This window comes from Balaenoptera acutorostrata, chromosome 7, assembly GCF_949987535.1.
Source record: "Balaenoptera acutorostrata chromosome 7, mBalAcu1.1, whole genome shotgun sequence".
Taxonomy (NCBI): Eukaryota; Metazoa; Chordata; class Mammalia; order Artiodactyla; family Balaenopteridae; genus Balaenoptera; species Balaenoptera acutorostrata.
The window spans coordinates 14,142,652-14,156,991 of record NC_080070.1 but is presented as its reverse complement, the minus strand read 5'-3'; the positions used below and the strand labels follow the sequence as shown (position 1 = coordinate 14,156,991).

The 14,340-nt window shown below is 43.7% G+C and overlaps 1 protein-coding gene across 1 annotated transcript; it reads left to right on the top strand.

Moving 5' to 3' along the window:
* Positions 1-4,323: 4,323 nt before the first annotated feature.
* On the top strand, positions 4,324-14,051 carry NDUFB2 (NADH:ubiquinone oxidoreductase subunit B2). Its single transcript, XM_007177036.3, has 4 exons — positions 4,324-4,487; positions 9,936-10,080; positions 11,334-11,432; positions 13,971-14,051. The coding sequence occupies exons 1-3, from the start codon at positions 4,390-4,392 to the stop codon at positions 11,406-11,408; spliced, it is 318 nt and encodes a 105-aa protein (XP_007177098.2). The 5' UTR covers positions 4,324-4,389; the 3' UTR covers positions 11,409-11,432; positions 13,971-14,051.
* The last annotated feature ends 289 nt before the right edge of the window (positions 14,052-14,340 follow it).

The following is a 14,340-nucleotide window of genomic DNA, read 5'->3' as shown; positions in this document are numbered from 1 at the left end:
CCAGTGACACTTCAGCAGCGAAGGAAGGGGTGGCGGCCACTGCCGCCCTCTGCACTGGGCTCATCTACGGACTATTCTCTCAAAGCTGGTCTGACGTGTGTCTGGCCCACATGGACATAGAGGGTCGCAGGGTCAGCTTGTAGAGTGGATATCGGTAAAGCTTAATTTCTTGTTTTTGATAAAAATAATATTTTCCCCACATTCCAGTGGATTCTCCTGCTTGTTTTGGAGACCACGGCTCTGGACAGTGAGTGAAAGCTCAAGCCTCCCTGCTCTCTAAAAGTCCTGCTCTGACCACAGGACTAGATCCTTTCATTCTTTCCTTCTTAAGGATAAAGGTTCTGTCTTTTAGGGAACAGCTAAGGTTTAGTTGGACAGAGATTCCTTTGGCGCAGTTTTTTTTTTCAGAGGGGTGGAGATGTTGTTTCTACCTTCCAAGTCTTGAGGGGAGGGCATTCGAATCAGGCAGTGAGGTGCTGGGGGTCTCCAGGTAGCCCTGTTCAGCTCCCTCCTCATGGGCAAGCCAGCCAGACATTCGGCCCTTGTGCCAAAGGCACATACACTTACCCTGTGGGGCGAGAGAAGGGGGCACTGACACAGAGCAGGTGTCTCCCTGAGCGAACACCAGCACCACTGAGCCTTCCTTTAAAGCCAATGGATTCCATCAACCCACTGTGACATGTATTAGTTATCTATCACTGCATACAAACTACCCCCAAATGTAGCAGTTTAATACGACTATACTTGTTACCTCATAGTCTCTGCAGGTCAGAAATGTGGGTGCAGCTCAGCCGGTCCTCTTCTTAGTCTTGCACGCCTGCAGGCTTCTTGGGGCTCCACTGGGGTGGGTTTGATGCTCACTCATGTAGTTTCTTGTGGGCTGTTTGACCAAGGGCCTCAGTTCCTCAGGATCCATTACAGCAGCAACAGAAAACGAACACAGGCTGGATTGAAGAGGAGAAAAATGGTTAATGGTTGTGCTTTTTTTTTTTTTTTTTTAATTTATTTATTTATGGCTGTGTTGGGTCTCCGTTTCTGTGAGAGGGCTTTCTCTAGTTGTGGCAAGCGGGGGCCACTCTTCATCGCGATGCGCGGGCCTCTCACTATCGCGGCCTCTCTTGTTGTGGAGCACAGGCTCCAGACGCGCAGGCTCAGTAATTGTGGCTCATGGGCCCAGCTGCTCAGCGGCATGTGGGATCTTCCCAGACCAGGGCTCAAACCCGTGTCCCCTGCATTGGCAGGCAGATTCTCAACCACTGCGCCACCAGGGAAGCCCCTGGTTGTGCTTTAATACAGATAATTTGCTGATTTTTTAAATAAGTATCTTAAAAATGCTAAACTTGATTTATACGTTCATCTTCATAAGGAGAAAAGGCTACTTCTTGGGTATAAGTAGATAAAGTGGCCAGAAGGGCATCTCCCCGAAGGAAGATCACGGCTCAATCCCACTAAAGTAGAAAGAACAAGGTTCATTTCTGTGTTACTAAAACCACTGGAAAGATAAGTTCCTTTCTTCTTTACAAGGCTTATAGGGAAAGGGAGATCAAGCAAGGCTTTAAAAGTAGAAAATTAGGGAATTCCCTGGCGGTCAGTGGTTAGGACTCAGCGCTTTCATTGCTGTGGCCCAGGTTCGATCCCTGGTCAGGGAACTGAGATCCCACAAGCCTTGCAGCAAGGCCAAAAGAGCCCCCCAAAAACCAAAAACCAAAAAAAAAAAAAAGTAGAAAATTAAATAAACATGAAGTGTAAACAAGTTTTTGTTTTTTTCCTTCCTCATCCCCCTGCTGTGTTCTCTATTTCTAGCTATGGGATAGATTTTTGATTTGGGGTTAGATGCTATAATGTTAGGCCATTTAGAGTCTGTCCTCACAGTTTGTTAAAATTTGACTGGGAGTCTGATTTGCATGTCGAAGCTGAGAGCTCAGTGTCTGGGCTTGGCAGCCTTTCCCTCACCTTCTAAAATACATCCATTCAAATAGTGTGCTTATCTGAGAACCAAAAAGAGGGTCGTCATGCAACCTGCAAAAGGCAGTCAGGGATATTTGCCCTTGGAGTTTTTAGAGCATGTCTGCAAAACAAATATGCGTCGCTGTTACATAGTCAAAATAGTTTACTGATTGGGACCCTAAACTTTTTATAGCAAAAAATCAGAATTTGTGATGCAAAACATTAGAGCTAAGGACCCCACAAATGGTCTATAGAACAATATTGCTTTAAATACAAGCCAGCATTAAAGTTAAAACTTTTTATTTTGTAATTCAGCAAGAAGGGGAGGGTAAATGAATTTTAGTTTACCTGAAATGCTTTTGCTACCAGGAAAGGAAAGTATTAACAAAGTAATAAAAAATTGCTGAGCACACGCTGTGGGCCAGGTACTCTGTTAAATGGCTGATGAAGGGCACTGAGGCTTGGAGAAGTGACTTGTCCAAATTCATAGAGCTAATCGTTGGCAGAGCTGAGGTTTGAACTCCAGATCTTCAGACTCAAGTTCTATGCTTTTTTGTGTGTTTACGCTGTGCTTTTTTTTTTTTTTTTTTTTTGGTGGCCTAGGAATCACAGCATTGTTCTTTCCTGGGAGCAAGGCAGGCAGCTGTATAATATGGGCAGAGAGCTCCCTTAGGAAGGATGGAAAGCCCTGTCCTCCCAATTCGTGAACTTCCTATCTTAGTGATTTGTATATGTCACTAGGAAGGGTAAGCGGTGAATGGTAGCCCAGAGAAAGCCACACTATTGCATGTCAGCTGGGAAGTCAACTTGCACCCAGAAAATAGTAAATTCTTTCCTATAATTTATATACTTAGAAGTTAGGAGGGCAGGAAAAGGCAAGGGTGGGGGAAGCACGAGTCCTACAGGGCCAGAGGTCAATCAATAAGTTCTTCAGAAGGGCATCATAGTAATCATAGCTTTATGTAAGCCTCTCTCCAGGGAGAGAGGTTTCCAGTTACAGCGCACATGGAGGCCCATATCTTGCCACAGAAGCAGTGTCAGTTATATTCAATGCACTCAAATCCCTAAATTCAGGTCTACATTTCTCTCCATAAGTTTCCTATTTTTCATGCTTATGACTCAGTGTGAAGTCTTCATGGCAGGTGATCCATTTCAAATCGAAATCTCCAAGGTGTGAGGCTGGCTGGTTAAGTTTATAATTTAATCAAATCTGGAAGTTCTTAGGAAAACTATAACCCATAAGTGGGGACCTTAAGAATGTGTGGGGACTTCCCTGGTGGCGCAGTGGTTGGGAGTCCGCCTGCCAATGCAGGGGACACGGGTTCGAGCCCTGGTCCGGGAAGATCGCACGTGCAGCGGAGCAACTAAGCCCGTGCACCACAACTACTGAGCCCGCGCGCCTAGAGCCCGTGCTCCACAACAAGAGAAGCCCGTGCACCGCAACAAAGAGCAGCCTCTGCTCGCTGCAACTAGAGAAAGCCCGCGCGCAGCAATGAAGATCCAACGCAGCCAAAAATAAATAAATAAAATAAATAAATTTTAAAAAAAGAAAAGAATTTGGGGACTGGGGGGAGGGGTGTCTAGAGAAGTTTGGAGTTCGTCCAGGACTTAATAGAAGGCAATATTAAGAGACAAAAGCCAAGAATCCAGGGCTGGCTCAGGATCAAGGAGGCATAAATTGGAGGCCTGCTAAAACGCAGATTCCTTGGCCCTACTCCAGACGTTAGTATCTGGGGTCGGGCTCCTCAGGGGATTCTGATACCACCAGCCCAGGTGCTGACATTTGGGAACCACTGGCTGCGGGTTGGTAATCAAGTTCAAGTTTGCAGAACAATACAACCATGAAGACTTTAAAGAAACCGTTGAGCCTTTGCAGGAAAGAAGGGTACAGTGGACTAGCTTTGGGAAGGACATACTGTTTCAGAAAGGATGTGGCCGCCTAACAGAGTCTGGAAGGGTAGTTAATTCAAGAGAGCAGGCAGGGAGGCGGGTCCAGGTCGGGAACAGCATCTAGATAAGCAACGGTAAGGAGGAGCGAGCTCAGTTTCAGGGTTAAGTTTCTCACGCCCGCGTAACGAAGAAGGGCTCCTCAAGCGGAGCGCCGAGGCGCGGCACGCCCATCCGGGGGCTCCACCTAGCCGAGCTCTCCAGGGCCGTCTACACCATTCGTCTTTCAGAGGCGTCTACTGACCATCAAAGCCACGGCGAGCCGAGTCCCTCCGTGCGGAGGGCGAGCTCAGCTAGCGGCCTCATGGTCCCCACAGCTGGGAAGGACCTCCGACGCTAATTCGAGGCGGGAACTCCTGCTTCCCCGCCCGCCTCCGTACTTCCCCCTCCGGGAGATGGGCGGGGCGACGCCATGACGTCACTGGGCGGGGATCCAAGGGAAGTGACGTGAAGCGGCGGAGCGGTCTGCGGATTGCTGTCCGAACGCGGGCTGGCATGTCGGCTTTGACGCGTCTAGCGCCTTTAGCGCGCGTTGGAGGCCACTTCTTCAGGGGCCGCCGCGCGCGGGCGGCTGGAGGCGCTGGAGTCCGTCAGTGAGTATTGCCTGCGGTGGGGGCTTCGCCTGCATCTAACGAAAAGTGCCAGTCTTTCGGACGCCCTCACCTTGACGCCGAGCACCACGGGCAGATCCGGGTCTGCAGCGACCTCCACCCCGAGGCATGCTGGGATTCGTAGTCTGACGGCGTGACCCAGGGGCCCGGGAGAGGGGGGACGTGGGCCGGGGGAGCTCTGCTTGCTCGGCAGGTTGAAGTGTGTTTCGGGCGGGCCCTGCCCCAGCGGGAGCCTGCCCTCGGGAAGTTGACAGTTGAACGTGGAGACGGCCGGAGCTAATCTGGAAGTGAGAGCAGGAGTTGGGGAGGCGAGGGCGTTGCGGGCAGAGGAAATCACCTGTACGGTGTAGTTTGAAGCGTCAAGTTCGAGGCAAGGTGAGACAGGAGACCTTGGGACGTAGGGAAGGAATGGTAGAGAGTCCTCATTCCTGGCTCAGGGGTTGCGAACACAGGCGATAACTGGTCGTTGAGAGGTTTTAATCAGACGTCATGCGGCCAGATTTTAATTCTGAAAAATTATTGTGGTTGCAGACTAGAGAATTAGTTCTTCAAGGCACGGGCGTGGAGGCAGTCACCCATAGAGAGTGCCGAAGGGTGGGAAGAGAAGAGAGCCAAAAGTGGATGCTTGGGCAATATCGGAACTTTTCTTTTTTAAAGTATTTTTTAGAGCAGTTTTAAGTTCACATAAAAATTGAGTGTAAGGTACCGAGATTTCCCATAAATCCCCTGACCCACACGTGCATAGCTTTCTCCGTAATTAACATCCCCAACCTGAGCGGTACATTTGTTACAGTTGATGAGCCTCCACTGACATATTATTATCACCCAAAGCCCCATACTATAGAATTCACCTTTGTAACACCAGAATTTAGAGTGAGCAAAAGCAGAGTCACCCATGATGTAGCCCAGGAAACCGACTGGAGAGCATAGTGCTGGGATGCCAAGGGAGGGCACGTCTACCAAAAAGGAGTTGGTAGTGCAGAGAGGTTCAGTAAGAGCAGGACTGAAGATAGTACATTGGATTTCTCCAAGTAATGGGCCAGGCCCCTTAGACCATGATCTACACTTTACCAAGAGGCAGTGCAGAATAGTGGTTAAAAGCAGGATTCAGCCCCCAGAGTGCCTCTGTTCAAATCTCATCTCTGCCACACTCTTGCTGTCTGAGCTTGGAGAAGTTTCATGATCTCTTAATAACTCAGTTTTCTCACCCATATAATGGGGATAATAATGTTGACTTCCAGGTAAATAAATGAATAACAAATCTCTAAAATGTTTTAAGAGAGCTGCTGGTGCCTACTAAGGATCATACAAGTATTGTTTAACTGTTATTATTAAGGAACTGAGACGAGGAAAATTAAAGGAGTGACTTGCCTATACCATGTGTCTATTAAGGATACCGAGCTGGGACAGGTGTGGGGTGGTGAGAAGGAAAAGGCATGTGTGACCTGAGCAAGGACAGAGATGGAGAGCCACCAACAATAGCCCTTGACCTGCATGGGAAGACTAGGGGGTGTTCCTCTTCACCGAGGTCTTGGTACTTCCGTAACACACCGTATTTCACAGTATGTGAGTACTTAAGTCAGTAGGTTTTCTGGAGAGTCTTTCTAGGTGCTGGGGATAGAGCAGAATACAAGAAAGATAATGGAGCTTACATTCTGGAGAGAGGACACAACAAGTAGAAAAGAACATGTTTAGGTACTATTAAGTGGCATGAAGGAAATAAAACGGGATTAATCTAGAGAGTGTCTGGGGGTGGTGGGTGGGTTATTATACCTAGGATGATGTGGGAATGCAGGCCTGAGAGTTTGATTTGAACTAAGACCTAAGTCATGAGTAGTCAGCCATGCAAAAATGCCAGGAAGAGCTTCTCAGACAGCAAGTGGAAAGGTTCTGAGTGCTGATAATGGGCAAGCAAGCTGGTGAGGGGACAGTGGTAGAGAGACAAGCAGGGCCCAGATTAGGGTGGGCCTTGTAGGACGAGGCCTTATTCTAAGAATGATGGCAGGCTGTTGGAGGCTTTAAGCAGGAAAGTAATATGATCTGGTTTATGTTTTATTTTTTTACACTTTTTTTATTGCATTTCCTTTTTTTTTGAATTTATTTTTTATACAGCAGGTTCTTATTAGTTATCTGTTTTATACATATTAGTGTATATATGTCAATCCCAATCTCCCAATTCATCCTTGGTTTATGTTTTAAAAAGGTCACTTTCACAGAGAGTTATGGTGCTTTCTTTTTTCTTTTTAAACTTGACACTTAAAAATCCTGGGTTGGAACAGCCATTATTTCTTTGGATATTGTTTCTTCCCCATTGTTTTCTTCTTATAGGACACGAATTAGGCACATGTTGGGTTTTCTCATCCTTCTAACCTCTTTTCATATTTTTTACCTGTGTCTAATCCTGGCTTTAATCCTTTTTATTTCAAACGATTACATTTTATTTCTAGAAATTCTGTTGTTTCAAACTTGATCTTTATAGTTTCTTGTTCCTTGCTCTTAATTTCAAACATTTATTTAAAAATAACTTGTTTTCTCTATTATAAATTGTAATTATCCATTTTTCAAGTCTTGTATATTTGATACTGCTGTCTGTTGTTTTGCTGATTCTCACTCATAGTGTCTTATTTCCTTGTAATTTTTGACTGTGAACTTTTCCTGGAAATTTTATCTGTCAGAATCTTTGAGGTCTTGCTTCTCAAGGGTTCAACGAATCCAAGACCACTTTAAATTCTTGGGTTGAGGTTCTCTTGGACCATAAGGTCCAAAACCCAGGTAGTGTGAATTTGGGTGCAAACCCACCTGAGGACTGGCTACTGGTAACAAATTCCTGTTCCCTTCTTCATGGCAGGTTTATGTCCCATTCACTCTTATATCATGGGGCTGCAGTTTTCTTCAGGGGTCTAGTAATTAGACTCCTCATCTTGGGTGGGCCCCAGGCTTCTCCTGTCTCCCACAGCTGTCCAGGTAGAGGGTCACAGAGTCTGGGGAACAGCAGAAACCCTCAGGGCGAAGGCCAGCTTCAGCGCTCATGTAGTTTCCAGGTCTTGTTTTTTTTTTTTTTTTTTTTTTTAATAGTTTTTAATACTTTATTTATTTATTTTATTTATTTATTTATGACTGTGTTGGGTCTCTTAGTTTTCGTGTGAGGGCTTTCTCTAGTTGCGGCAAGTGGGGGCCACTCTTCATCGCGGTACGGGGGCCGCTCTTCATCGCGGTGCGCGGGCCTTTCACTATCGCGGCCCCTCCCGTTGCGGGGCACAGGCTCCAGACGCGCAGGCTCAGTAGTTGTGGCTCACAGGCCTAGTTGCTCCACGGCATGTGGGATCTTCCCAGACCAGGGCTCGAACCCGTGTCCCCTGCATTGGCAGGCAGATTCTCAGCCACTGCGCCACCAGGGAAGCCCCCTCCAGGTCTTGTTTTAACTTGGGTTTTGCCCTTGGTAGATTCCTTTCTTTTGTGTCTGGTCAATGATTTATTAAAAATTAAAAAAAAAAAAATCTCAACTAGTATTGTAGTTGTTTCAATTTGGAGGGTTGTTCAGCTTGTCTAGTTTGCCATAGTGCAGTTAACAACCTGTCTTGGAACATAACATTAGGTATCTGTGGAATCTTTATATTCCTTAATCATGGCAATTGTTATGCCATCCATTCCTTTTCTCTAATTGCAGTGTTTCAAATCTTTGTTCAGAAAGATTTCCACCTTGCAGTCAGTGACCCACTTATTTCAAGTCATAGTTAAAACATGTCACTCCAGCAGTAATTAAATGTGGAGAGTTTCTGGGAATGGGTTTAAACTATAATTCTCAAATCTTATTTTAAATGAGTTTAACTGATGGGTACTTATTACTAGACTGTATCCAAAACCTATCAAAGAGGAAGGCTGTTGTTACAATATATTGAATTCCCACCCCCATGGTTTATTTATATAATGTAGTATCTATATGCAGATAGATCCTGAATAGATACTGTTAAATATGATTGGCATACAGAAACAGTATGGTGTAAAGCAGTGATGCTTGATGGAAGCTTTTTTTTTACTTATTTATTTTTATTTTTGGCTGTGTTGGGTCTTCGTTGCTGTGCGCGGGCTTCCTCTAGTTGTGGCGAGCGGGGGCTACTCTTCATTACGGTGTGCAGGCTTCTCATTGCGGTGGTTTCTCTTGTTGCGGAGCACGGGCTCTAGGCACATGGGCTTCAGTAGTTGTGGCACGTGGGCTCAGTCGTTGTGGCTCGTGGTCTCTAGAGCGCAGGCTCAGTAGTTGTGGCACACAGGCTTAGTTGCTCCGCGGCATGTGGGATCTTCCCAGACCAGGGTTCGAACCTGTGTCCCCTGCATTGGCAGGCGGATTCTTAACCACTGCACCACCAGGGAAGTCCCTCTCTAAATTTTCTATATCCATTTGTATGTAATAGCATACCTATAGCTGCTGAATAGGACTTGAAAGTAGCCCCATTAAGTACAAATTCTATTATTTGAATTAGATTGAACCTGTAATAATTACAGTCCAACTGAATAAAATGAGTATAGCTCGTATGGATTATATTCCACACCTTGTCAACAGTATCTAAATGAAAACACAAAAACCAGAAAAACTTGTTCAAACTTACTGTTTGAGACTCTTTGCTTTGTTCAGTGCTTTTGGCTTATTAAAAAGGATCTGGGGCTTCCCCGGTGGCGCAGTGGTTGAGAATCTGCCTGCCAATGCAGGGGACACGGGTTCGAGCCCTGGTCTGGGAAGATCCCACATGCCGTGGAGCAACTAGGCCTGTGAGCCACAACTACTGAGCCTGCGTGTCTGGAGCCTGTGCTCTGCAACAAGAGAGGCCGCGATAATGAGAGGCCCCGCGTGCCGCGATGAAGAGTGGCCCCCACTTGCTGCAACTAGAGAAAGCCCTCGCACAGAAACGAAGACCCAACACAGCCATAAATAAATAAATAAATTAATTAAAAAAAAAAAAAAGGATCTGCTGAGTCCTCTTTTCCATAAAGTGGTCTTTTAATAAAGATTGTAATAGAGCAGAGGACATAATTTGCCTTTGAAGTAGATGGCTAACCAGACAAAATAAATTTGATTTGTTTTCCTGGATAAGCTAGTGACTTACTACTACAGGTTTATGATTCCTTAATCAAAACCCTTGGGGCCCGTACCCCATAATCAGCACATTCATATTTCTGGTGTAAAATACATGAATAGTCACTAAATGAAAATCATAATTAGCCTCTTGTCAATTCAGGCCAGTTTTTGCTGCCGCACAAGTTTAAAGCAAGCTTATGAAAAAGGAGTATTTCGAGGGGTTGTGGAGCATTGCCGTTCTGTATTTCGTGGAGGAGATGAGAAAGGTTTAGTTTCTGGATGTAACTCAAAGTTTTGGATGAGTTTGTACTTTGAAGATACAGCAAGCTGCTTAACATTTTCGTTTTGTCATGTAGTGCTGGTGGAGGTGTGCATATCGAGCCCCAGTACAGACAGTTTCCCCAGCTGACCAGATCCCAGGTGATCAAGGCAGAGTTCTTCAGTGCAACCATGTGGTTCTGGATTCTCTGGCGCTTTTGGCATGACTCAGATGCCGTGCTGGTAAGTGCAGGAGAATAATTCTTGTCCTTCTTTGGGTGTGGGGAGGGAAGATCTCTTAATAGCTTAGCTTGTTTCTTTTTTCTGTTTGTAGACTGTTTTTCAACCTGGATGTATCTCTTCACCACATTGTCCTTATGTATATGCAGGAATCCTTTTATTTTATGAAACATATTGTCTCTGACCTTTTCCACTCAGGGATGTATTGATACATGTAGGTGGCCCATGTCTTACGGTTTCTGTTTGGTGGCCATATTTGGAAGGGAGACTATAGAAGCTAATTCTCTTACTTTCCAAGCTAGGGTAGGGGTTCATCAGCAGGTTAAGTTTCACAGTTAAATGCCTTTAAATGGTAAATGTTATTTAGTCTGTCCAGAGGCCCAAGGCAGCCAGGTTGAGGTGGGATGGATGTGGGCTAATTTCCCTCAGGAGGGAAATTAGTTACTGGTGACTTTCTAACATGTCATTGGCCTCAAAAGGAGCTTTTAATCACATTTGCACAGATGTTATTCTCTAGGAAATTACACCTTTAACCCATTGAAATCCATGCTTATTGATCCAGAATACTTTGAATTTTAGTAAATTTGTTTTTTTTTTTTTAGGATAGGGAAAAATCTTAAATTTATACAGTGAGTTCTAGAAGCATCAGGTTGATTAACATCCCACTTCTCGTACGATTTCTCTGTGCCCTTGTCACCCAGTAAGGAGCTGCATGGTGTCTGTGGCAGCACACAGACACCTTTATCTCACTGTAGGTCAGCTGTCAGGATTATTGTGTCACTGTCTGGCATGAGATAGTGATGCAGCCGGATATGCCCTAGATCAGGATCGACAAGGAATGAGTCCACCTGGGGCTTCCAAATCTCCCAGCAGGAATGACAGGACAGTTTGAGACCTTATGTTTTGTCAGGGATTCAAGAGATTGTTGTGACACGGGGTATCTTTGAAATCTGTTGTCTCCGTACCGCCCACGCTCTGTCACAAACACGTACTCAAATGCTGGCTCAGGCCAGTAGCTCCAAAGTGTCCAGGCTTTTAAAATTCAGGCCACAGCTCATTTTGAGCAGATTGAAGAATAGCTGGACCATCAGATAGTTGAAGTAGAATTTGTTCCTGTGGTATGTCAAGGATTTTTTTTTTAATCACATTTTTTTTCAAGATTTCTTTTAAAATGTAACCAGTTGTATGGAGTGTAGATTCTTTTAGTTGCGTGAAGTATAGATTCTTGAACTTTTTTTTTAATTGGTTGTCATTAGGGTCACTTTCCATATCCAGATCCTTCCCAATGGACGGATGAAGAATTAGGTATCCTTCCTGATGATGAAGACTGAAAATGTAGACTCAACTCTTTCCAAGTGGGTATACCCCAAGTTTCTTTTTAAAGTTATATTTAACTTTTGTCAGTAAACATGTTTTGACTTTGCACCTATGATGGTCTCGAAGAAACAGTGCATTTTATAACAGCATGAAGAACGATTAACACATCATGTCTAATTTCTGCCTTTGGTATTTTCACATTTGCTGTCATTCTGCCCACTTTTCCCCATACATACTTTTAGTCTCATCTTCCTTTTCATGTTTTAAAAAATTATTTTTTCCTAAGCTATGTTACAGTTTAGGGTCCCATTTATCTATCTATTGATCAAAGACTTTTTAAGCACCAACAATGCACAGGGCTTAAAGTGATGGACAAGATAGATACGGAGCTTGTTTGTAGTTGCAAAAATACAGTGCTCTACGCTCAGCGTTTTAATGGAAAATTCGAGCATATGGGAATGTTACAATATGGAATTGCATGGAATTAACTCTTTAAACAGTAAAAGGTTGTGGCCCTTTCATTTTCTAAATCAGGAAGTCAGAAAGAGTTTTTCTTTCAAAAGGAAGATACTAGGAGGAGTTCCTTTCCTCACAAATCCCTCAGGGATTAAGACATTCTCATTTAACATGATTTTAAATTAATCACTGCATGGATAATAGACCTAAAAATAAAACCCAAACTCTTAAAGCTTCTAAAAGAAAGCACAAGAGAGTATCTTCATAATCTTAAGGCACACAAAAAACTTTTGGAGAAAACACAAAAGCACTGATATAAAAAAAAAAACTTGATAAATTTGATTTAGCCTAATCAAAAATTTCTGCTATCAAAAGACACCATTAAGGAAATAAATATACAAGCCACTAATTGGGAAAAGATACAGCATATATATCCAACAAAGGGCTTGTATCTAGTATATGTAAAGAACCTCTATAATCAACAAAAATCAGATGAACAACCCAATTGAAAAATGGGCAAAAGCCTTGAGCAGATACTTCACAAAAGAAGATATATGAATGGCCAATAATCACATGAAAAAAGGCCCTTAATATCATTAATCACCAGGGAAATGCAAATTAAAACTACAGTAAGATATCACTTGTACCCACTAGAAAGACTGACAACTTTAAATGTTGATGACAATATGGAACAGCTGGTATATTTGCCAGTAAGAATGTAAAAAGGTACAGCAATTTTGTAGAATTATTTGGCAGTTTCTAATGAAGTTAAACACGTATATCCTAGGATTCAACGACTTTATTCCTAGGCATTTAGTCAAGAGAAATGAAAATATATGGCCATCCGTACAAAATTTTTCATAGCGATTTTTTTCTTAGTATCTCCAAACTAGACCTAATTGTACATCAGTGAGAGAATGGATAAACATATTACAGTATATTCATTCAGTTGAGTAATAATTCAGCAATTAAAAATAACAAGTTACAAGACACAGTCATTTAGGTAAATCTCAAAATCATCATATTAAGCAAAAAGAGTGAGTCACTTAAAAGCACTAATAATGAATGATTCCATTTATATGAAGTCTGCGAACTGGTGATACTCATCTATAGAGGTAGGGTGAGGGGTTGGGGTTATGTCGGTACATACAGTTGTCAGAATTCGTTGAACTAGACCTTTTTTTTTTTTTTTTTTTTAATGGTAGTTTTTTTTTTTTTATTTTTTTAATTTATGGCTGTGTGGGGTCTTCGTTTCTGTGCGAGGGCCCTCCCTAGTTGCGGCAAGCGGGGGCCACTCTCCATCGCGGTGCGCGGGCCCCTCAGTATCGTGGGCCCTCTTGTTGCGGAGCACAGGCTCCAGACGCGCAGGCTCAGTAATTGTGGCTCACGGGCCCAGTTGCTCCGCGGCATGTGGGATCTTCCCAGACCAGGGCTCCAACCCGTGGCCCCTGCACTAGCAGGCAGACCCCCAACCACTGCGCCACCAGGGAAGCCCTGAACTAGACCTTTAATATCTGCGCATTTCAATTTTAATTACACCTCAATAAAAATGTAAAAAAAAATTAACCATTGCACATTAATAATTGCCATCATTCAAAATACCTTGGAAATTGTTTTAAAGGATAGGAAGCATTAAGAGACGGTTAAGTGTTCCCATTAAATCATACTACTAGTATTGCTGTTATTTTAATTCGAAGTAGCTTATTGACACGAAAGTTACAGCAGTTTTGTGTATATGGGGGCGGGTGGTGGTGGGGCAAACAGTGAAGCTGTTTTATAGCTCGTTTCCTGTCGCTGGCTTTCCTATGGACAAGAGTCCTTACCAGGCCTTACAAGGTCCTTACCAGGCCTCTTGTTTCCCCAGTGTTAACGGGTCTGCCAGCACTAGCCTCTTCCAATCTTCTTACATATTTTCCAGTATTCCGGTACACAGTTATTAACATTTTAATGGCGAGACTGTAAACCCTTTGAGAAATCTGCAAGGTGATTTGACTCTTCTGCAAGGCTACTCACATGACTGATGCTCAATGAATGCTTGAATAATTGAATGAACAAGAATGATGGATTTGAATTATTGAAAATAAAAGTTCTTAAAGCTTTTCACTTTTGTTTCCTTGCAGGAGCCAGGTGAGAATTTCAAGAAGTTACAGACATCATATTACATATTAAGTTGTAAATTAAAGTGTTTTGGTCAAGAATGAGGAACTGAGTTATGGATATTTCTGATAATGACAACCACCCTTTATGGATTATTTCCTGTGCTCCCAACTGCTGTGCTAACTGGTTATAGCCCTTTTGGTAGGTCTTCTTGGGTACCCCGTGGTGTCCATAGATAAGCCCTAGTGCCATTTATCAGTGAGGACATCGAGGTTCAAGGAAATGAAGTAACTTGCTTAGGGTCACACACTGATGAGTGATGACATGAGGTCTGACCCCACGCTTAACTACAGTGCCATACTGCCCACCTCCTTGGCCGACGTCTTAGTCGTA

Bases quoted from the DNA above. Each gene is read 5' to 3' on its own strand.
- NDUFB2 (XM_007177036.3), top strand. From the start codon at position 4,390: ATGTCGGCTTTGACGCGTCTAGCGCCTTTAGCGCGCGTTGGAGGCCAC. The intron at 4,488-9,935 runs GTGAGTATTGCC...TTTGTCATGTAG, and splicing joins GGAGGCGCTGGAGTCCGTCA to TGCTGGTGGAGGTGTGCATA. The intron at 10,081-11,333 runs GTAAGTGCAGGA...GGTTGTCATTAG, and splicing joins ATGACTCAGATGCCGTGCTG to GGTCACTTTCCATATCCAGA.